At 42.1% G+C, this 24,163-nt stretch overlaps 1 protein-coding gene across 4 annotated transcripts in view; it reads right to left on the bottom strand.

The window, feature by feature from the left end:
- adkb (adenosine kinase b) overlaps nucleotides 1-24,163 on the bottom strand; it is a 292,724-nt gene that overhangs the window by 23,086 nt on the left and 245,475 nt on the right. For all 4 annotated transcript variants that reach the window (XM_021581103.3, XM_090217351.1, XM_021581102.3 and 1 more), the window contains 2 exons: nucleotides 15,539-15,577; nucleotides 4,435-4,549 (listed from right to left, as the gene is read on the bottom strand). In XM_021581103.3, coding sequence (XP_021436778.3) covers nucleotides 4,435-4,549; nucleotides 15,539-15,577 — 154 coding nt within the window. The remainder of the gene's footprint in view (nucleotides 1-4,434; nucleotides 4,550-15,538; nucleotides 15,578-24,163) is intronic.

The following is a 24,163-nucleotide window of genomic DNA, read 5'->3' as shown; positions in this document are numbered from 1 at the left end:
TCACACCCTGGCCAAACCAAAATTATACATTAAAAGGCTCTCTAAGGTCAGGATGTGACACTAGTTAAATAAAGGTTAAATAAAAGGTAAAAGGTTTATGTTTCTTTCTCCATATGATATGGGAAATATATCCAATGCAAAAAAACTACTACATTTAAATGATATTAATATTAATTTTAATATATTTCCGTTAATTCCCAGTGAAAAATTCCACCTCTGAATAGTCCCCAAAATGTGCAACCCTAAGTGGGACTAGCATTTGTTTTTCAATGGGACAATGACCCAACACACCTCCAGGCTGTGTAAGGGCTATTTGACCAAGAAGGAGAGTGATGCATCAGATTACCTGGCCTCCACAATCAACCGACTTCAACCCAATTGAGATGGTTTGGGCTGAGTTGGGCCACAGAGTGAAGGAAAAGCAGCCAATAAGTGCTCAATATATGTGGGAACTCCTTCAAGACTGTTGGAAAAGTATTCCAGGTGAAGCTGGTTGAGAGAATGCCAAGAGTGTGCAAAGCTGTCAACAGAATCGAAAAGAATCTAAAATATAAAACATATTTTGATTTGTTTAACAACTTTTTGGTTACTACATGATTCCATATATGTTATTTCATAGTTTTGATGTCGTCACTATTATTCTACAATGTAGAAAAAAAATTAAGAAAAACCCTTGAATGAGTATGTGTGTCCAAATATTTGACTGGTACTGTATGTCTCTGTGCACGTCGTCTCAGTAGTCTGAACTTCAAGGGCAACAAGGAAAGACACCCCGTGGCTCCCAACAAAGGCAAAGGCTCCCAGCTGTAATCAGAAACCATCACCTCTCTCCACATAGCTTTACCCCAGGCAGGATTGCAACGCCAAGCCCTGCTCTGATACGATGACACCATCGTAAAAATAAAATAAAATGTTACCCCCCTACTCCCCAATTTCTTGATATCCAATAGCAATTTTTTTCTCACCACTCTACGCACCACGCACCACTCTATGGGACTTACGGTCACAGCCAACTGTGACACAGTCTGGGATCGAACCCCAGACTCTATTGACGTCTCAACACTGCAATGCAGTGTTTTAGACCCCTGTGCCACTCGGGAGGAGACACCATCCTTTTAATGTTCCCTAACACAGCTAACAAATATGCCAGGATAGCAGTTTTTCTCTACTGTAGCCTAATGGCGAAAAAAGGAAAGAGGTGTGAAAAATAATTAACACTTTTAAATCACTAAGTAGAGTATTGCAATATTATTTTTTACAATATTATATAGATTATAAGACTGCAAGTATTAATTTTGTTAAAAAGTTTTTGCCAGGTACTTAATGTTAGCTAGCACATGTCGGCTGAACCATCACCAAAACTTTGGTATTTCTCCTCCTACAGCTTGGCCACAATCTTCTTTTTAAATGGTGAGCCAACATGTTTTCAGCACTTTTATTTCCATGACTGATCAAAACAAATTTTTATTACAGTGGGGCAAAAAAGTATTTAGTCAGCCACCAATTGTGCAAGTTCTCCCACTTAAAAAGATGAGAGAGGCCTGTAATTTTCATCATAGGTACACTTCAACTATGACAGACAAAATGAGAAAAAAAATCCAGGAAATCACATTGTAGGATTTTTAATGAATTTATTTGCAAATTATGGTGGAAAATAAGTATTTGGTCAATAACAAAAGTTTATCTCAATACTTTGTTATATACCCTTGTTGGCAATGACAGAGGTCAAATGTTTTCTTTAAGTCTTCACAAGGTTTTCACACACTGTTGCTGGTATTTTGGCCCATTCCTCCATGCAGATCTCCTCTAGAGCAGTGATGTTTTGGGGCTGTTGCTGGGCAACACGGACTTTCAACTCCCTCCAAAGATTTTCTATGGGGTTGAGATCTGGAGACTGGCTAGGCCACTCCAGGACCTTGAAATGCTTCTTACGAAGCAACTCCTTCATTGCCCGGGCGGTGTGTTTGGGATCATTGTCATGCTGAAAGACCCAGCCACGTTTCATCTTCAATGCCCTTGCTGATGGAAGGAGGTTTTCACTCAAAATCTCACGATACATGGCCCCCATTCATTCTTTCCTTTACACGGATCAGTCGTCCTGGTCCCTTTGCAGAAAACAGCCCCTAAGCATGATGTTTCCACCCCCATGCTTCACAGTAGGTATGGTGTTCTTTGGATGCAACTCAGCATTCTTTGTCCTCCAAACACGACGAGTTGAGTTTTTACCAAAAAGTTATATTTTGGTTTCATCTGACCATATGACATTCTCTCAATCTTCTTCTGGATCATCCAAATGCTCTCTAGCAAACTACAGACGGGCCTGGACATGTACTTGCTTAAGCAGGGGGACACATCTGGCACTGCAAGATTTGAGTCCCTGGCGGCGTAGTGTGTTACTGATGGTAGGCTTTGTTACTTTGGTCCCAGTTCTCTGCAGGTCATTCACTAGGTCCCCCCGTGTGGTTCTGGGATTTTTGTGATCATTTTGACCCCACGGGGTGAGATCTTGCGTGGAGCCCCAGATCGAGGGAGATTATCAGTGGTCTTGTATGTCTTCCATTTCCTAATAATTGCTCCCACAGTTGATTTCTTCAAACCAAGCTGCTTACCTATTGCAGATTCAGTCTTCCCAGCCTGGTGCAGGTCTACAATTTTGTTTCTGGTGTCCTTTGACAGCTCTTTGGTCTTGGCCATAGTGGAATTTGGAGTGTGACTATTTGAGGTTGTGGACAGGTGTCTTTTATACTGATAACAAGTTCAAACAGGTGCCATTAATACAGGTAACGAGTGGAGGACAGAGGAGCCTCTTAAAGAAGAAGTTACAGGTCTGTGAGAGCCAGAAATCTTGCTTGTTTGTAGGTGACCAAATACTTATTTTCCACCATAATTTGCAAATAAATTCATAAAAAATCCTACAATGTGATTTTCTGGATTTTTTTTTCTCATTTTGTCCGTCATACCTATGATGAAAATTACAGGCCTCTCTCATCTTTTTAAGTGGGAGAACTTGCACAATTGGTGGCTGACTAAATACTTTTTTGCCCCACTGTATGTCTCTCTGTTGTGCTACAGCAGACATATAGTGAGCAATATGTTTGGAACATTGAATTGTAATACCTTTACATTCGTAATAAATCGGGTACACCCATCTAGTACCAGGTCAGACCCCTCTTTGCCTCCATAACATCCTGAATTCTTTGGGGCATGGAAACATTGCTGAATTGGTATTAAGGGACCTAACGTGTGCCAGGGAAACCTTCCCCACAACGTTACACCACAGACACCAGCCTGTACCGTTGACACCAGGCAGGATAGGGCCTGTTTGTGGCCCTGATGTTCGCTTGCATGATTCTTGCTATTCTCCTTCGACCTCTCACCTACGAGCTGTTTTCACCCACAGGACTGCCACTGACTTGATGTTTTTCATTTGTCGCACCATTTTTGGTAAACCCTAGACACTGTTGTGCGTGAAAATCCCAGGAGGCCGGACGTTTCTGAGACACTAGAACCGGCGCGCCTGGCACCGACGATAATACATTTGCTCAAAGTCGCTTAGGTCACTTGTTTAGCCCATTCTAACTTTAAATTGAACAGTAACTGAATGTCACCAAATGCCTGCTTTATGTAACAAGCCACAGCCACACTGTCTGTTGGTGTGAACCATTTTCATGAACAGGGTGGTGTACCTAATAAACTGGCCACCGAGTGTAGAAACGCAATACATATAGTATTGGCACCCAAGTATTGTGATCATATTGTATCGTGAGGTCCCTGGCAATTCCCAGCCCTACTAAGGACTGTTCTGGAATCTGCCCAAAAACACAAAATAAAATTCTACTTCCCAAATCAATGCCTGTTCCATGCTCTCTTTCAACCGCTCTTAAACTATGATTGTCAGAAGAGCTTATCACAAATTGTGAGTCCCAAATGGCACCATATTCCTGATATAGTGCACTATATCAGGAGTATGGTGCCATTTGGGACATACAAATCCTTTTCTCAGAAAATGTAACGTTCAATATTCATTGTCAAGCTTAACATAAAAGTAAATATTGTTGCCCCTGAAGCGACTCCCATGGCATTGTTTCAGTGAACAGCAGTCATCTATCAACATGTATTTAAGGCAATACTCAGAAATTGTGCGAGATGTGGTTTGAGTCAAGGCCTGAGTCAAGGCATGCCTTACATGGACCATTCAAGCACACAAGATCACGATGGTCGTACGAGGCTATAAATTCTCTACAATAATGCAGCGAATGGAGCGCGAAAAAAAAAGAATTAGATAGGATTATTATGAGATGATTATAACTGATTAGGCATTATAAAGGGGTCATGACATGACATGTCTTACACTGTGTCATAACTGCCTAATAACGCATTATACCTGTTGGCTTTAAGTACCTACATTTATTTTAGGAAAAGCTGTTTGCCTACCGATAGTGGCCACAGTATCGTCCTTGCCCTGAGTGAAGACCACCACTCGTTGTCTCTTCTTGTTGACCTTCGGCAGGCTCTGGGCCCTCCTGGCAATCTCTGCAATGTCATCCGTCTGTGGAGAAATGATATGATTGGGTTGAAATAGCAAGAACCTGCCACATTAACCAAATGAATACACCACACGGCCTTACTGTGGTGTCCATTATGGCGCTGCAGGGAATAGCGTCCGTGTTACGGGCTCCTGACCAATTGTGCCATTTTCAAATCAAACTGTCACATGCGTCGAGTACAACAGGTGTACCGTGAAATACTTACCTTACCGTGAAATACTTACTTACAAGCCCTTAACCAACAATGCAGTTAAGAAATATTTACTAAATAAACGAAAGTAAAAAAAATAAAGGAGCAACAATAAAATAACAGTAACGAGGCAATATGAAGGGGCACCGGTACTGAGTCAATGTGCGGGAGTACAGGTTAGTCAAGGTAATTGAGGTAATATGTACAGTACCAGTCAAAAGTTTGGACACACCTACTCATTCAAGGGTTTTTCTTTATTTTCACTATTGTAAAAACACATATGGAATCATGTAGTAACCAAAAAAGTGTTAAACAAATCAAAAATATTTTATATTTGAGATTGTTCAAAGGAGCCACCCTTTGCCTTGATGACAGCTTTACACACTCTTGGCATTATCTCAACCAGCTTCATGAGGTAGTCACCTGGAATGCATTTCAATTAACAGGTGTGCCTTAGTTAATTTGTGGAATTTCTTTCCTTCTTAATGCATTTGAGCCAATCAGTTGTGTTGTTACAAGGTAGGGGTGGAATACAGAAGATAGCCCTATTTGGTAAAATACCAAGTCCATATTATGGCAAGAACAGTTGCCATAAGCAAAGAGAAACGACAGTACAACATTAGGGCTCCCGAGTGGCACAGCGGTCTAAGGCACTGCATCTCAGTGCGAGAGGCGTCCCCACAGATCCTGGTTAGATTCCAGGCTGTATCACAACTGGCCGTGATTGGGCATCCCATAGGGCGGTGCACAATTGGCCCAGTGTCGTCCAGGTTAGGGTTTGGCTGGGGTAGGCGGTCATTGTAAATAAGAATGTGTTCTAAACTGACTTTCTCAGTTAAATAAATAAAAATACATTTTAGACATGAAGGTCAGTTGCAAAAACCATCAAGCGCTATGATGAAACTGACCTCTGCTTGAGAGAATGCCAAGAGTGTACAAAGCTGTCATCAAGGCAAAGGGGGGCTACTTTGAAGAATCTCAAATTTAAAATATATTTTTATTTGTTTAACCTTTTCATACGTGAGTTCCAAATGGTTGCCCTAGCGTGAGTTGTTTTAAGCTCGCTGCCTGCTAATTATATTTAGGATATGTTTCAACATGTGAATTTAAAATAATTTTCTAACAAGTTATATTTTCTAACAACAGTTTAAATTGAGGTGTGTTCTTTCTCCTCATTAATTCACATAGAAGTGGTCCATTTCAGTGACAATTTATGTTTGAGGCTTTAATGAGCCGGACAAACTTCTCTCTTCGAGAAGAGCCCGAGCACTTCACCAATGTTTGCGCAGACCAAGTATTTGCGCAGTCTTGCATGAAATGGAACATTTTCTTGCTGGCACTCTCATTGCCTTCCTTGTTGTTTTCCTTACAAATAATAACTTTAGACGTGTGTGCATTCCTATCAAAGTAAGTTCCTTATTTTCTTTATATCGTGTTGTCGTTTCTACTGTAGGCGCATATACAGTGCCTTGCGAAAGTATTCGGCCCCCTTGAACTTTGCAACCTTTTGCCACATTTCAGGCTTCAAACATAAAGATATAAAACTGTATTTTTTTGTGAAGAATCAACAACAAGTGGGACACAATCATGAAGTGGAACGACATTTATTGGATATTTCAAACTTTTTTAACAAATCAAAAACTGAAAAATTGGGCGTGCAAAATTATTCAGCCCCCTTAAGTTAATACTTTGTAGCGCCACCTTTTGCTGTGATTACAGCTGTAAGTCGCTTGGGGTATGTCTCTATCAGTTTTGCACATCCAGAGACTGACATTTTTTCCCATTCCTCCTTGCAAAACAGCTCGAGCTCAGTGAGGTTGGATGGAGAGCATTTGTGAACAGCAGTTTTCAGTTCTTTCCACAGATTCTCGATTGGATTCAGGTCTGGACTTTGACTTGGCCATTCTAACACCTGGATATGTTTATTTTTGAACCATTCCATTGTAGATTTTGCTTTATGTTTTGGATCATTGTCTTGTTGGAAGACAAATCTCCGTCCCAGTCTCAGGTCTTTTGCAGACTCCATCAGGTTTTCTTCCAGAATGGTCCTGTATTTGGCTCCATCCATCTTCCCATCAATTTTAACCATCTTCCCTGTCCCTGCTGAAGAAAAGCAAACCATGATGCTGCCACCACCATGTTTGACAGTGGGGATGGTGTGTTCAGGGTGATGAGCTGTGTTGCTTTTACGCCAAACATAACGTTTTGCATTGTTGCCAAAAAGTTCAATTTTGGTTTCATCTGACCAGAGCACCTTCTTCCACATGTTTGGTGTGTCTCCCAGGTGGCTTGTGGCAAACTTTAAACAACACTTTTTATGGATATCTTTAAGAAATGGCTTTCTTCTTGCCACTCTTCCATAAAGGCCAGATTTGTGCAATATACGACTGATTGTTGTCCTATGGACAGAGTCTCCCACCTCAGCTGTAGATCTCTGCAGTTCATCCAGAGTGATCATGGGCCTCTTGGCTGCATCTCTGATCAGTCTTCTCCTTGTATGAGCTGAAAGTTTAGAGGGACGGCCAGGTCTTGGTAGATTTGCAGTGGTCTGATACTCCTTCCATTTCAATATTATCGCTTGCACAGTGCTCCTTGGGATGTTTAAAGCTTGGGAAATATTTTTGTATCCAAATCCGGCTTTAAACTTCTTCACAACAGTATCTCGGACCTGCCTGGTGTGTTCCTTGTTCTTCATGATGCTCTCTGCGCTTTTAACGGACATCTGAGACTATCACAGTGCAGGTGCATTTATACGGAGACTTGATTACACACAGGTGGATTGTATTTATCATCATTAGTCATTTAGGTCAACATTGGATCATTCAGAGATCCTCACTGAACTTCTGGAGAGAGTTTGCTGCACTGAAAGTAAAGGGGCTGAATAATTTTGCACGCCCAATTTTTCAGTTTTTGATTTGTTAAAAAAGTTTGAAATATCCAATAAATGTCGTTCCACTTCATGATTGTGTCCCACTTGTTGTTGATTCTTCACAAAAAAATACAGTTTTATATCTTAATGTTTGAAGCCTGAAATGTGGCAAAAGGTCGCAAAGTTCAAGGGGGCCGAATACTTTCGCATGGCACTGTATATGTATATAACATAATGTATTTACAGTTTTATTCACGTTTTCAAGTACTGGTTACAAATAATGCATTCCGATTATTGCATATATTGTAATGGTTACCTATGATGTGTGTAAAATAATTTGTTGAATGTTGTACTGATTATAATAAGCTAATGCTAAGCTATTTGCCATATATGTGAGGCACCATGTTTGTTGACATTATACAATGCATTCTGGGTGACATTATACAATGCATTCTGTCAGACCAAAGATGTTATAATGAGGTGAATGAATGGTTCACTCATCTTTCGGGTAAACTTCCGGGAGTGAATGAAGGGAAGTGAATGATCATAGACGACACACCCCCTTCAACATGCATAGTATAAACAGACCAAACTCATCTCGTCTCCTGTTATTATCTTTGGTTGTTGTGAAAAAAACAAACATGGCGGCGGGCACAAACTACCCATCGATTATTTTCAATTTCTAGAAAGTGTTTTACTCAATTATTTTGATAAATTGTGACCTCACCCGTGATGTGATTAGTTATAAATAGTAATTGCTATTAGCTAATTCATATTGTAGTTTCTGTCGCTCGAGAGTTATAAAAATATGAGACTGCTTGTGTTAAGTCAATCTTTCCTCAGTTAGCGTTTGGACAAATGTAGCCTACATTTTCCGATTTGGATGTTTGTGTTATGCTTTTGCTAATGTCTGAACATTGCATCCAAAAATAAACTGGTCACAGTCTGGACATAACTTTGTTAGGACTGTGTTTGTTCAAAATGTTTGTGAAAAAACAGTATGGCCAGCTCAAATGCTGATTGTTGCGTCAATCAAAACTGGACGTTCTAATCACACCGGTTTGAGCATGCGTTGCAGGGACCACTGTAGAACTGTATTTCAGAATAATAGTACAGAGAATAATTTATTTCAGCTTTTATTTCTTTCATCACCATCACAATCCCGGTGGGTCAGAAGTTTACATACATTCTCTGGGATTCTCTGCTTCTAACCCTATTTCAGGGGCTGAGTCACTGGCTTACTGGTGCTCTTTCATCCCGTCCCTAGGAGGGGTGCGTCACTTGAGTGGGTTGAGTCACTGATGTCATCTTCCTGTCTGGGTTGGAGCCCCCCCTTGGGTTGTGCCGTGGCGGAGATCTTTGTGGGCTATACTCGTTGGCTTTGTCTCAGGATGGTAAGTTGGTGGTTGAAGCTATCCCTCTAGTGGTGTGGGGGCTATGCTTTGGCAAAGTGGGTGGGGTTATATCCTTCCTGTTTGGCCCTGTCAAGGGGGTTTCATCGGATGGGGCCACAGTGTCTCCTGACCCCTCCTGTCTCAGCCTCCAGTATTTATGCTGCAGTAGTTTATGTGTCGGGGGGCTAGGGTCAGTTTGTTAAATCTGGAGAATTTCTCCTGTCTTATCCGATGTCCTGTGTGAATTTAAGTATGCTCTCTCTAATTCTCTCTTTCTTTCTCTCTCTTGGAGGACCTGAGTCCTTGGACCATGCCTTAGGACTACCTGGCATGATGACTCCTTGCTGTCCCCAGTCCACTTGGCCAAGCTGCTGCTCCAGTTTCAACTGTTCTGCCTGCGGCTATGGAATCTTGACCTGTTCACCGGACGTGCTACCTGTCCCAGACCTATTATTTGACCATGCTGGTCATTTATGAACATTTGAACATCTTGGCCATGTTCTGTTATAATCTCCACCCGGCACAGCCAGAAGAGGACTGGCCACCCCTCATAGCCTGGTTCCTCTCTAGGTTTCTTCCTAGGCTTTGGCCTTTCTAGGGAGTTTTTCCATTTTGTACCTGTTTCCTCCAAGCATCTTCACAGGGTCCTTTGCTGTTGTTCTGGGATTGATTTGCACTTTTCACACCAAAATACGTTCATCTTTAAGAGACAGAATGCGTCTCCTTCCTGAGCGGTATGAGTTCTGCGTGGTCTCATGGTGTTTATACTTGCGCACTATTGTTTGTACAGATGAACGTGGTGAATTCAGGCGTTTGTAAATTGTACATTTTCTCATGATGTCAAGCAAAGAGGCATTGAGTTTGAAGGTAGGCCTTGAAATACATCCACGGGTACACATCCATTTGACTCAAATGATGTCAATTAGTCTATCAGAAGCTTCTGAAGACATTACATATTTTCTGGAATTTTACAAGCTGTTTAAAGGCACAGTCAACTTAGTGTATGTAAACTTCTGACCCACTGGAATTGTGATACATTGAATTATAAGTGAAATAATCTGTCTGTAAACAATTGTTGGAAAAATTACTTGTCATGCACAAAGTAGATGTCCTAACCGACTTGCCAAAACGATAGTTTGTTAACAAGAAATTTGTGGAGTGGTTGAAAAAACAGTTTTAATGACTCCAACCTAAGTGTATGTAAACTTCCGACTTCAACTGTACGTCTCGTGTTTGAGCCGTTGAATTGCGACTCCACTTTGTCTCTATTCTGACACTTTGCTTGTTTGATTGCCTTACGCAGGGAATAACTACACTGTTTGTATTTGGTCATATTTCCAGTCACCTTGCCAAGATTAAATGCAGTGGTACTTGCTTTCAGCTTTGAGTGAATGCTGCCATCAATCCACGGTTTCTGGTTAGGGAAGGTTTTAATAGTAACAGTGGGTACAACATCTCCTAGAAACTTCCTTATAAACTGGCTCACCGAGTCAGCATATACATCAATGTTATTATCTGAGGCTACCAGGAACATATCTCCGTCTACGTGATCGATGCAATCTTGAAGCGTAGAATCCGATTGGTCAGACCAGCATTGGATAGACCTAAGCACGGGCGCCTCTTGTTTTAGTGTCTGCCTATAGGAGTGGAGCAACAAGATGGAGTCATGGTCAGATTTGCCAAAAGGAGGGCGGGGGAGGGCCTTGTATGCATTGCGGAAGTTAGAGTATAAATGGTATAAATGCTCGAGCGTGTTACTCGCTCATGTACAGCAATCGATATTCTGATAGAATTTAGGTAGCGTTGTACTCAAATTAGCTTTGTTAAAATCGGCAGCTACAATAAATGCCTCAGGATATATGGTTTCCAGTTTGAAAGTCCAGTGAAGTTCCTTGATGGCAGTCTTGGTATCCGCTTGAGGGGGATATGGCCGGCTGTGACGATAACCGAGGAGAGTTCTCTTGGGAGATAATACGTTCGGTATTTGATTGTGAGGAATTCTAGGTCAGCTGAACAAAAGGACTTGAGTTCCTGTATGTTGATACAATTACACCACGAGTCGTTAATCATGAAACATACCCCCCCCTGCCCTTCTTCTTACCGGAGAGATGTTTATTCCAGTCAGCGTGATGCACTGAAAATCCCTTTGGCTGTATAGACTCCGACAGCATGTCCCCAGCTAGCCATGTTTCCGTAAAACATTGTATGTTACAATCCCGGATTTCTCTTTGGAAAGCAACTCTTGCCCAGATTTCGTCGACTTTGTTAACTAGGGACTGGACATTAGCGAGTAAATGCGCATTCGAAGCCTCACTAGAAGACCGCTCCAGCACCCTCTCCTCTTGCGGTGTTGTTTTGGCCTCTGGAATCAGTTTAAATGCCCTGGGAGGCGCAGACAGATGATCCGCTTTGGGAAGTCGTATTCCTGGTTGTACTGCTGGTTGTGCTGGTAAGTTGAAGTCTCTCTGATATCCAATAGTTCTTCCCGGTTGTAGGTAATAACACAATGTTTTCTGGGCTAACAATGTAATAAATAATACATAAAAGACAAAATACTGCACAGTTTCCTAAGGAATAGAAGCGAAGCTGCCATCTCTATCGGCACCATCTTGTAGTGATTATGTTTTGTTTCCTGTTGTTTACGAGGCATGTGACAAATTTCATTTGATTATTGCCTGCTAAGGGGCCATTTCAGTCAATGAGGGTTCACAAAAGTGATTGAGAGAGGTCAGTGTTTCCTATCTCGGCTGGACTGAGGGGATCAAGTGATAATTAAAAGAGATAAAAAAGATCAATATTACTGGGTTAAAAACGCTCATTGTTTTGTCATGTAGAAATGTGAAAAAACTAAGTATATAGGGCTGAACTGCATCCATTATCAGATGCAGTAATCAACAATTCTATATAGGACGATGAAACTAGGATATAGGATATCCTAAAGTGTGGCTGAAGATTTGTTGTTGTTAGACAAAGCTACGTGAATGAATAAAGGGGACACGGCTAGGTGGTGTTATACATGTAGTCATATATTATTCTCCTCCTGAAGCAGGCCCTGTCTGCGTCCAAATGACACTCTATTCCCTACATAGTACACTACATGCCATTTGGGATGCAGCACATTTCTCGATAGCATGTGCACAGACTGGATATCTCGGAGCCTGGAGACTAACACAACTCTCCAGTGAGCCTCCCTTTGATCATCACAGTGATAAAAACCCACCCCTGTCATGGCTGCTTTACTATTAACTTATCATGATGTACTATGAGCAGGTGGAATGTCTCTATCAGTAGCTCACAGTAGGGTGGACCATGAACGACGCTGCTGTTTTATCATTGGGTTCCAGTGGCTCAGTGGGTTGGGTTTGTAGAGAATCGTGGATTGCGGGTTTGATTCTCACATTGCTACATTTACTCTCAATGTTGACAGTTCTGTAAGTCGCCTTGGATTAAAAACGTCTACTAAATGACCATATTACATTACATTATAATTGTTAAGTATTTTATTATCATATTCTTAGTAGAATTTATACAACAATAAGTCTCTTCTCAGGCAATTCTAGCAGTATAGTGTTTTCCTACAATGAGGAATGTTTAGAGCAACCAAATAAAGCCAAGCAGGAAGTAATCAGAGTGATACGGCTCTTATCCAATACCACCAGCCAGCTATACTGCATCCCTTCCTCACTCCAGCCGATGAGCTTTAGCACCTCTAAATGCTTCCCAAAGCTCTGTTAATCAGTCTAAAGAGGTTCGCCGAGACATTGGGCAGAGGAAAAATGGGAGTAACACTCCAAGTAAGTGCTAATGGAGAGGTTAATACAGAGGCTGTTAACAGGCAACAGCAAAGAAGCAATTTGTCACTGTGACTAACTCAACTGAACCACAAGCCAGCCACTCCAATGACTCCAGACACCAAATGCAAAAATCTCCACGGGAGTAACACACGGCCTGGGTATGTAACCCTTTAAGGTTTATGAGAGGTTTATAAACAAAGTTTAAGTCTGTTTAGGAAAACAGGGGTTTAGGGGTCTATTATAGGGGTCCCTACCCCTATAATAGGGTAACTATTGAGGAAGGCAAAACACACACACAATGAACACAATATGTTACTACACCTGTTTGTGTAGCCGACTTACCTGGCAACAACTTCCTATGGCAACAACACAATATGGAAAACAGATCATATTCAATTCAACATGAGTGCATTTAGAAAATGTTAAGGAGACATTTTGCATCGTCAATTTGGGTTACTGTACTGCTGACAAATGCAAACGTGTGAATGATTAATTGTGCAATAATTGATCGGATCCAAATCAACAGCATCTGCACTTTAGTGGGTTATGATGATCTGAGGCACATTTCTCTGAAGTAGTTTTTTTAAAACCACATAATATGACAGCTTTATCAGGGTGTTACATTCCTGCGTCTGTATCAAAGCCGCTGAAAAATGTATCTTCCTCAATAGAGAGAGGTTGTTTGTGAAGCAGGGGTTTCATCCTAAATGGCACCCTATTCCCTATGTAGTGCACTTTTGACCAGTAGTGCACTTTATAGCGAATAGGGTGCTATTTGGGATGCAACGAGTGCCTAGGAAAGATTTCATTATTGCTGGTCTACAGATACCTCATCTCATCTCTGGCCATTTAAAGGAAACAGATGACAATCAGAACGACTGCTAAGTGTGTTTTCAGGTGTGCTGATGGCTTTTTGAAGAGAGAGAAACATAACCTAGTCATTTAATGAATAAATATTAAATAGTAATTGGCATGGCTACAATGTATATTTCTGACGAGCAGATTATTTAGTCTGGTTATTATGAAAACAAAAAGCAGGAAGCAGAAATATCAATGCACATCCTCCTTTGCCTTCCCTTTGCCAATCTTGTGAATTAACATATTTTTGGAGCACCTAGCTGCACAAACCACATTTTTACAAACGTGACATGACAACAAGATAAGTCTAAGCAGAAAAAACGAATTTAACCGCGAAACCATCTAGAAATACTGTAAGTACCATACTAGTGTTGTTCTCTGAAAAATCATATTCATCAGTTGCAATTTTGCAGTGTTCTGGCAAATCAAGTTGACACAGAAAATGTCAGAGAATTGGTTAGTACTGGGAGAGTTGACGCTTTGCCCTTTATATTTACTTTCTGTGATGTGAGCTTCCCTCCCTCCCTCCCCCCTCCCTCCCTCCTCTGTGGAAGCTGTCAGGGCCATCAGGAATCCATTCCCATTCCAGTCACGTTGATCACACCGTAAGTGATTCTGGATGAAAATTATTCATACATAGAAGAACTATATTCAAGGGAGAGCTCTACCTTTAAAAGAGAAAAACCACTTAAAAACATCTAAAGTAGATTTCACATGTTTGTCTTTTTTAATTGATATTTAAAAAGCAAAGCAGGATATAGGATTTTTTGAAAAGGCAGCAAAGAGGCAGGCAAAGCTAAACATGTATTCGTCATTTAATGCGCAGCCCCACTTAAAACATATTTGATGTCATTTTAATTTTCATAATCTAAAACCACAGGTGGCAGTAATTTGGTTATTAAAAGGATACTGTGTGCGCTGTACAATTTTGTGTTAGTGCTATATTATACTGTAGCAGGGAGAGGGGAGACATATCATCCCTGGGAGTAATGATACTAATGAGAGAAGCTTTTTAACCAGGCAACCTGTCAGCCCCCAAAGAGAGAGAGGCAGCCGGAGAAAGAGGCAGAAATACAGAGAGAGCATATTTTGCATTTAGAAAGACCCTGTATAAATTAAATCCCCCAATTAGATGTTTTCTCGTGTGTATTATTCTCAATGTATTCTTGTTTTTGTTGTCATATACTGTTGTTCCTCAAGCATATTGTTCATTTATGTAATACTTCATATACATTGCTTTGGCAACAGTGGCAACCAGCCATTCATGCCAATAAAGCATTTATCAAATTTAATTGAAATGAGAGATGGAGAGAGAGAGCGGCAGAGAGAGAGATTCAGAAAAAGATAGAGCGAGTGGGAGAACAGGGAGGTAGAGAAGCAGAGCGAGAGAAAAAGAGAGGCAGTGTGCTCGCAAGAAAGAGAGAGGCAGAGCGAGAGAGAGAGAGAGAGAGAGAGAGCGAGAGAGAGAGAGAGAGAGAGAGAGAGCGAGAGAGGGAAGGCTTGAAACCATGCCCAACTTCTCAGCTTCCCAAGAGGCTTTTCAAAATTCAATACATAACATCTGTAGGCGATGTTGGGTGCAGACCTAGCGGAGTGCGTCATAACACACAGACACAGAGAGACACACGCACACACACACACACAGACACACAGACACACACACACACACACACACACACACACACACACAGAGACAGAGAGAGAGAGAGAGAAAGAGAGAGATGGCTGAACAAAGAAACCATGACGACTACCAGGTTTCCATAGCAACTGCTGCAAGGCCTGGAGAGTATAATAGCACATCAATCACTGTCCAAAAAAGAACTAAATTATCAGCTAAAATAAACCTTCAGGATCTGTTTAGTGGTGTGCATTCGGCGGTAACTCACCTCCTCGAAACCTTGCTCTTTGGCAAAAGTGGCCGCCTCCTGAAATAGAAAATAAAGAACACAAATTAACAGTTAATTACAGAGTCACAATGCTGTAACGGAAGTCATAGTCAACACATCCCAAATGGCCCCCTATCCCCTATGTAGTGCACTACTTTTGACCAGGGCCAACAGGGGTCTAGACAAAAGTAGTGCACTACATAGGATGCCATTTGGGACATACCCACTTCAGGCATACAGTACAAGACCTCTCACTTCCTCCAGTCACTGACAGACTAAACACGTGTGATGACCTGACACTTGAGATTGAAGGAGTAACTTGAGTCCATTCTGCTGCTGTGCTACTTTGCTCCCTGAATTAATACTGTACTCATAGGGGACGGCATAAACCCATTTAATCCCAATGCCCCACTTTGGCTCATTTTACAGCAACAGCTTTGAGAAGAAGACAGACAACGTCTGCATCTCAAATGGCACCCTATTCTCTTTATATTGCACTGCTTTTGACCAGGGCCCATAGGGTCATAAGTAGTGCACTATATAGGAAATATCGTGCCACTTGGGATACAATCAACATCATTTTAGCTTAGCCATGAAACTACTGTAACACAGAGGATAGATATGGATAGATATGTGGGTTTCCCAGTTTACACCACTGGAATTCAATAATAGTGACCATGAACGGCATGATTTATAGTGTACTTGACTTTTGGTGGTGGCTAGCAGTCAGGTGACATTATTTGCTCTGTTTAGTCAATGGGCAGAGGCTTCTGTAGGCTAGCTGTTGCACGATGAGATGCAATAACATGGACACAAATCACGAGTGACAAGTGCATTCACTCAATTCACTTTTGACCCTTAGACAAAGCAATAAGTCGATGCTATGATGCTAAATGACCCGATTATATGGAAAGGGGGCTGGGGTTGTGACCTTGGGGAGACACGGGTTGACGACCTGGTCTTACACACAGAAGAGAGGGAGGAGATGAAGGAGTGTGTGTGTGGTGTGTGACAAGTGAAAAGGGAGGAGAGAAGACATGAAACAATAGGGTTATGGGGCCCAGGGGGGAACAGGCATGCCTCTTTGTCTCTGATCACCCATTACTGGGACAGAGATACTGGATGTCACTTCATCTAATAACACACACACACACAGTTAAAAAAATGTAGTTTCAACTAATTATTATTAAGTAATTGGTTACACAGTCTTTTTTAGTTTCTGAACTGTTCAATTAAAGTGCTATCTGAACTTAAAATGTTAAGTTGACCCAAACTTAGCATTAACTTGAAAAAGCGTCAGTCAACTTATATAATGTGTTTGCTCAACTTGTCTCATATGTTCATTCAACTAGAATTTGTTTTATTTTCCCCAAGATGGCGTAGCAGTGCAGATGTGGTTTGTTGTCCTCTCGTTTACTTTTTGTATTTTTATATTTTTTGTATATACAGTATTTCAATTTATTTGTCAATCACTTTTCCATTTTTAAATTAAATATACCTTCTGGTAACCCGCCTCAATCAATGTGACACGGATCCGCTATTATTTTTAGACCTTATAACCAAAACCTCCATCAGAAGATAGCCATCAGGAGCTACTAGCTAATAGCTATTTAGTCATTGTAAGCCACTGCTTTACCCTCTGTACAGGCACCAGACGTTTTTTAGCCTGCATAATACCTGCCAGCCTCTGACTATTTTTCTCCACTACAACACCGGATTCCAGCCGTGGACAATTACTCCTGATCATCACAGCTAGCTAGCTGCCACCGAGTGACCAAGCCCCAAAGATTGCTCTGAGCCAGGCACATCTCCCGGCTAGCAAACAAAATTACTACAACTACTGCTCCGACGTCCAGCCACCGACGTCTTCCACCATCTGGCCCGGTCCCTTTGTCGACACGGCGCCCCGACGTACCACCACGACTGGTCCGGAGACGTAATTCCATCCGCTGTGCTCTCAACCGGCCTTCGCTGGACGTCGGAGCAGATGCTTCTACTTACCCCGCCTGCTAACTTTAAACTCTGTGTCTCCCGCGTGCTAGCATAGCAACGACTACCCGCGGCTTCACTGTGCCATCTATTGATGTTCACTGGACCCTATGATCACTTGGCTACATAGCTGATGCCTGCTGGACTGTTCATTTATCACGGTACTCCACTTTGTTTACTTTTGTTTATCTGTCGGCCCTAGCCCCAAACTCAGCTCTGTGTGTAGTTAACCGACCCTCTCTGCCCATTCATTGCCATTTTACCTGTTGTTGTTGTCTTAGCTGATTAGCTGTTGTTGTCTTACCGGTTGTTGTCTTTGCAAGCTCTCCCAATCAACACCTGTGATTGCTTTATGCCTTGCTTTATGTCTCTCTCAAATGTAAATATGCCTTGTATACTGTTGTTTAGGATAGTTATCATTGTTTTAGTTTACTGCGGAGCCCCTCGTCCCACTCTACATGCCTCAGATACCTCCTTTGTACCACCTCCCACACATGCGGTGACGTCACCCAGTATAACCAGCGTGTCCAGAGAGGCAACCTCTCTTATCATCACTCTGGGCTTACCTCCACTGTACCCACACCCCACCATACCCCTGTCTGCATATTATGCCCTGAATCTATTCTACCATGCCCAGAAATCTGCTCCTTTAATTCTCTGTCCCCAACGCACTAGACGACCAGTTTTGATAGCCTTTAGCCGTACCCTCATCCTACTCCTCCTCTGTTCCTCGGGGGATTTCGAAGTTAACCCAGGCCTTGCGTGTCCCCAGGCACTCTCATTTGTTGACTTCTGTAATCAAAAAAGCCTTGGTTTCATGCATGTTAACATCAGAAGCTTCCTCCCTAAGTTTGTTTTACTCACTGCTTTAGCACACTCCACCAATCCTGATGTCCTTGCCCTGTCTGAATCCTGGCTTAGGAAGGCCACTAAAAATTCTGAGATTTCCATACCCAACTAGAACATTTTCCGTCAAGATAGAACTGCCAAAGGGGGAGGAGTTGCAATCTACTGCAGAGATAGCTTGCAAAGTTCTCTCATACTTTCCAGGTCTATGCCCAAACAGTTCGAGCTTCTAATTTTTTAAATTAATCTCTCCAGAAATAAGTCTCTCACTGTTGCCGCCTGTTATAGACCCCCCTCAGCTCCCAGCTGTGCCCTGGACACCATATGTGAATTGATTTCCCCCCATCTATCTTCAGAGTTCGTTCTGTTAGGTGACCTAAACTGGGATATGCTTAACACCCCAGCAGTCCTACAATCTAAGGTATATGCTCTTAAACTCACACAAATGATCAAGGAAACCACCAGGTACAACCCTAAATCCGTAAACATGGGCACCGTCATAGATATTATCCTGACCAACTTGCCCTCCAAATACACCTTTGCTGTTTTCAATCAGGATCTCGGCGATCACTGCCTCATTGTCTGCATCCGCTATGGGTCCGCGGTGAAACGACCACCCCTCATCACTGTCAAACGCTCCCTAAAACACTTCAGCGAGCAGGCCTTTCTAATCGACCTGGCACGGATATCCTGGAAGGATATTGACCTCATCCCGTCAGTCGAGGATGCCAGGTCGTTCTTTAAAAGTAATTTCCTCACTATCTTAAATAAGCATGCCCCTTTCAAAAAATGTAGAACTAACAACAGATATAGCCCTTGGTTCACTCCAGCCCTGACTGCCCTTGACTATCACAAAAACTTCCTGTGGCGGACTGAAATAGCATCAAATAGTCCCCGCGATATGCAACTGTTCAGGGAAGTCAGGAACCAATACACAGTCAGTCAGGAAAGCAAAGGCTAGCTTTTTCAAACAGAAATGTGCATCTGCAACTAACTCCAAAAAATTGTGGGACACTGTAAAGTCAATGGAGAATAAGAGCACCTCATCCCAGCTGCCCACCGCTCTGAGGCAAGGAAACACTGTTACCACCGATAAATCCACTATAATTGAGAATTTCAATAAGCATTTCTCTACAGCTGGCCATGCTTTCCACCTGGCTATCCCTACTCCGATCAACTGCCCGGCAATCTCCACAGCAACCCGCCCAAACCTCCACCATTTCTCCTTCACCCAAATCCAGATAGCTTATGTTCTGAAAGAGCTGCAAAATCTGGACCCCTACAAATCATCCAGGCTAGACAATCTGGACCCTCTCTTTCTAAAATTATCTGCAGAAATTGTTGCAACCACTTACTAGCCTGTTCAACCTCTCTTTTGTATCGTCTGAGATTCCCAAAGATTGGAAAGCTGCCGCGGTCATCCCTCCCTTTTCAAAGGGGGTGACACTCTAGACCCAAACTGCTACAGACCTATAGTGGGGAGAACAAGTATTTGATACACTGCCGATTTTCAAGGTTTTCCTATTTACAAAGCATGTAGAGGTCTGTAATTTTTATCATAGGTACACTTCAACTGTGAGAGATGGAATCTAAAACAAAAATCCAGAAAATCACATTGTATGATTTTTAAGTAATGCATTTGCATTTTATTGCATGACATAAGTATTTGATACATCAGAAATATTTGGTACAGAAACCTTTGTTTGCTATTACAGAGATCATACGTTTCCTGTATCTTGACCAGGTTTGCACACACTGTAGCAGGGATTTTGGCCCACTCCTCCATACAGACCTTCTCCAGATCCTTCAGGTTTCGGGGCTGTCGCTGGGCAATACGGACTTTCAGCTCCCTCCAAAGATTTTCTATTGGGTTCAGGTCTGGAGACTGGCTAGGCCACTCCAGGACCTTGAGATGCTTCTTACGGAGCCACTCATTAGTTGCCCTGGCTGTGTGTTTCAGGTCGTTTTCATGCTGGAAGACCCAGCCATGATCCATCTTCAATGCTCTTACTGAGGGAAAGAGATTGTTGGCCAAGATCTCGCGATACATGGCCCCATCCATCCTCCCCTCAATACGGTGCAGTCGTCCTGTCCCCTTTGCAGAAAAGCATCCCAAAAGAATGATGTTTCCACCTCCATGCTTCACGGTTGGGATGGTGTTCTTGGAGTTGTACTCATCCTTCTTCTTCCTCCAAACACGGTGAGTAGAGTTTAGACCAAAAAGCTCTATTTTTGTCTCATCAGACCGCATGACCTTCTCCCATTCCTCCTCTGGATCATCCAGATGGTCATTGGCAAACTTCAGATGGGCCTGGACATGCGCTGGCTTGAGCAGGGGGACCTTGCTTGCGCTGCAGGATTTTAATGATGACGGCGTAGTGTGTTACTAATGGTTTTCTTTGAGACTGTGGTCACAGCTTTCTTCATGTCATGGACCAGGTCCTGCTGTGTAGTTCTGGGCGGATCCCTCACCTTCTTCATGATCATTGATGCCCCACGAGGTGAGATCTTGCTTACCAAGCTGCTTGCCTATTGTCCTGTAGCCCATCCCAGCCTTGTGCAGGTCTACAATTTTATCCCTGGTGTCCTTACACAGCTCTCTGGTCTTGGCCATTGTGGAGATGTTGGAGTCTGTTTGATTGAGTGTGTGGACAGGTGTCTTTTATACAGGTAACGAGTTCAAACAGGTGCAGTTAATACAGGTAATGAGTGGAGTACAGGAGGGCTTCTTAAAGAAAAACTAACAGGTCTGTGAGAGCTGGAATTCTTACTGGTTGGTAGGTGATCAAATACTTATGTCATGCAATAAAATGCAAATTAATTACTTAAAAATCATTTTAAAATGATTTTCTGGATTTTTGTTTTAGATTCCGTCTCTCACAGTTGAAGTGTACCTATGATAAATATTACAGACCTCTACATGCTTTGTAAGTAGGAAAACCTGCAAAATCGGCAGTGTATCAAATACTTGTTCACCCCACTGTATATCTATCCTACCCTGTCTTTCTAAAGTCTTCGAAAGCCAAACAAACAGATTACCGACCATTTTGAATCCCACCGTACCTTCTCCGCTATGCAATCTGGAGTCATGGTCTTGGGTGCACCTCAGGCACGCTCAAGGTCCTAAACAATATCATAACCTCCATCGATAAGAGAAATTACTGTGCAGCCGTATTCATCGACCTGGCCAAGGCTTTCGACTCTGTCAATCACCACATTCTTATCGGCTGACTCGACAGCCTTGGTTTCTCAAATGATTGCCTTTCCTGGTTTACTACCTACTTCTCTGATAGAGTTCAGTGTGTCAAATCGGAGGGCCTGTTGTCCGGACCTCTGGCAGTCTCTATGGGGGTACCACAGGATTCAATTCTCGGGACAACTCTTTTCTCTGTATATGTCAACGATGTCGCTCTTGCTGGGGGTGATTCCCTGATCCACATCTACGCAGACAACACCATTCTGTATACATCTGGCCCTTCTTTGGACACTGTGTTAACTAACCTCCAAACGAGCTTCAATGCAACACTCCTTCCGTCTTTTCTGACCTAGAATATGTGGACAACTACAAATACCTAGGTGTCTGGCTAGACTGTAAACTCTCCTTCCAGACTCATATCAAACATCTCCAATTCAAAATCAAATCTAGAATCGGCTTTCTATTTCGCAACAAAGCCTCCTTCACTCACGCCGCCAAACTTACCTTAGTAAAACTGACTAACCTATCAATCCTCGACTTCGGCGATGTCATCTAAAAAATAACTTCCAATACTCTACGCAGCAATCTGGATGCAGTCTACCACAGTGCCATCCGTTTTGTTACCAAAGGCCCTTATACCACCCACCACTGCGACCTGTATGCTCTAGTCGGCTGGCCCTTGCTACATATTCATCGCCAGACCCACTGGCTCCAGGTCATCTATAATTCTATGCTAGGTAAAGCGCCGCCTTACCTCAGCTCACTGGTCACGATAACAACACCCACCCATAGCACAATGTAATCATGTATGTCAATGTTTGTCAAATATGTGAATTGAAAACATTGTATGTCAAAAGCAACGTGTGTGCAACTACTTCCACAGCCTTTTTTTGTGAAGTATTTATAATAATAATTTCTAGATAAATGAACAAAAGTTGGACAAACATTTTAAGTTGACTGAATATTTGCCTAAGTTCTCAAGTTGGAGCCAAGTTTGGGCAAACTAAAAATATTATGTTCACATAACACTTTGACCGAAAGGTTGAGTTAAAAGGTTGTGGAACCAGTTACTTAATAATAATAATTAGTTGAAACTAGAATTTTTTACAGTGCACACATACTGTACATGCATTTGCACGCACACAACCACCCACCCTCACCCATTCAAATAGCCACTCAAGCTCTTTTCAAATGAGGTGAGTGTCTCTTTTAATGTAGCTAGTGGGCACCAGCCACTCACATTCATTCATCCGTTAATTTATTAACTAATAGAAACAGAAACATTTAATCACAGATGAGCAGCAACCATCACACTTCAGGGGCATCTTAATGCGTTGTCAAAACAAGGATACTTCATTTGATGCTCCTTTACAAAGGGTGTGTCCCAAATGGCAACCTATTCCCTATGTCCGGGGCAGGCAACTATATTCAGCCACAGTCCGATTTTTGTCGGAGGGGATGGTCGGGGGGCCGGAACATAATTCTAATAATTTGTGCACTGCAAATTGGACTAAACCCCAAAATAATATACCCCAAATATTTCCAAAATTAAATACATTTTTAGCTGAATTCATGGTGATTTTACAGTTTTTGACCAAAAACCTGAGAGTGTACAAAACATTAAGAACACTCTTTCCATGACATAGACTGACCAGGTGAATCCAGGTGAAAGCTATGATCCCTTATTGATGTTAAATCCACTTCAATCAGTGTACATCAAGGTGAGGAGACAGGTTAAAGAAGCCTTGAGACATGGATTGAGTATGTTTGCCATTCGGGTGAATAGACAAGACAAAATAGTGCCTTTGAACAGGGTATGGTAGTAGGTGCTAGGCGCACCGGTTTATGTCAAGAACTGCAACACTGCTGGGTTTTTCACACTCGACAGTTTCCTGTGTGTATCAAAAATGGTCCACCAGCCAACTTGACAACTGTGGAAATCATTGGAGTCAACATGGGCCAGCATCCCTATGGAATGCTTTCAACACCTTGTAGAGGTGTTCTGAGGGCAAAAGGGGAAAAGGGGTGCAACTCAACATTAGGATCGTGTTCTTAATATTTTGAACACAAATTTAGAAACATTTGGGACGCAGACAAAGCCTTTTAAAAAGGCACATGAATGCAGGCTGAATACCATTCCTGTTGGTTGGCTATAGTCTTCAGTCACCCAGTTAGCTACAGTGGAAACACTCTTCTGTGTAAGTGGGATTTGGTTGGCAGCATAGAAAATTAATATAATGGTGGTAACAATTTCTATGAGCCACCTGCGTGTGATGTATTATAGGCATTTATGCATTTATAAGGGTTCTTAGGATAGATGGAGCTGCAAGCTGTTATGAATGCTTACAGCTAAACCACACAATACAACTAATGTGTGACTACATTATATATGCATGCAAATAAAGTTGTATTGAATTCAATTGAATGCATGTATAGCCCTTGTGTAATAAAGAACCTTCAGACCTACAGTATAATACACTATTGGACGATAGAAAACACAAATTAATTCATTATGCATTATAAAAGGGTTGCCAACGGGTTGAATCACTAAAAGTTTATGACTGATACAATGTTAGAACGATATGAGGGCTTAA

This window comes from Oncorhynchus mykiss, chromosome 23 (genome assembly GCF_057628025.1).
Source record: "Oncorhynchus mykiss isolate SJ-2025 chromosome 23, ASM5762802v1, whole genome shotgun sequence".
Classification (NCBI taxonomy): Eukaryota; Metazoa; Chordata; class Actinopteri; order Salmoniformes; family Salmonidae; genus Oncorhynchus; species Oncorhynchus mykiss.
This window is presented reverse-complemented; position numbering and strand designations above follow the sequence as displayed.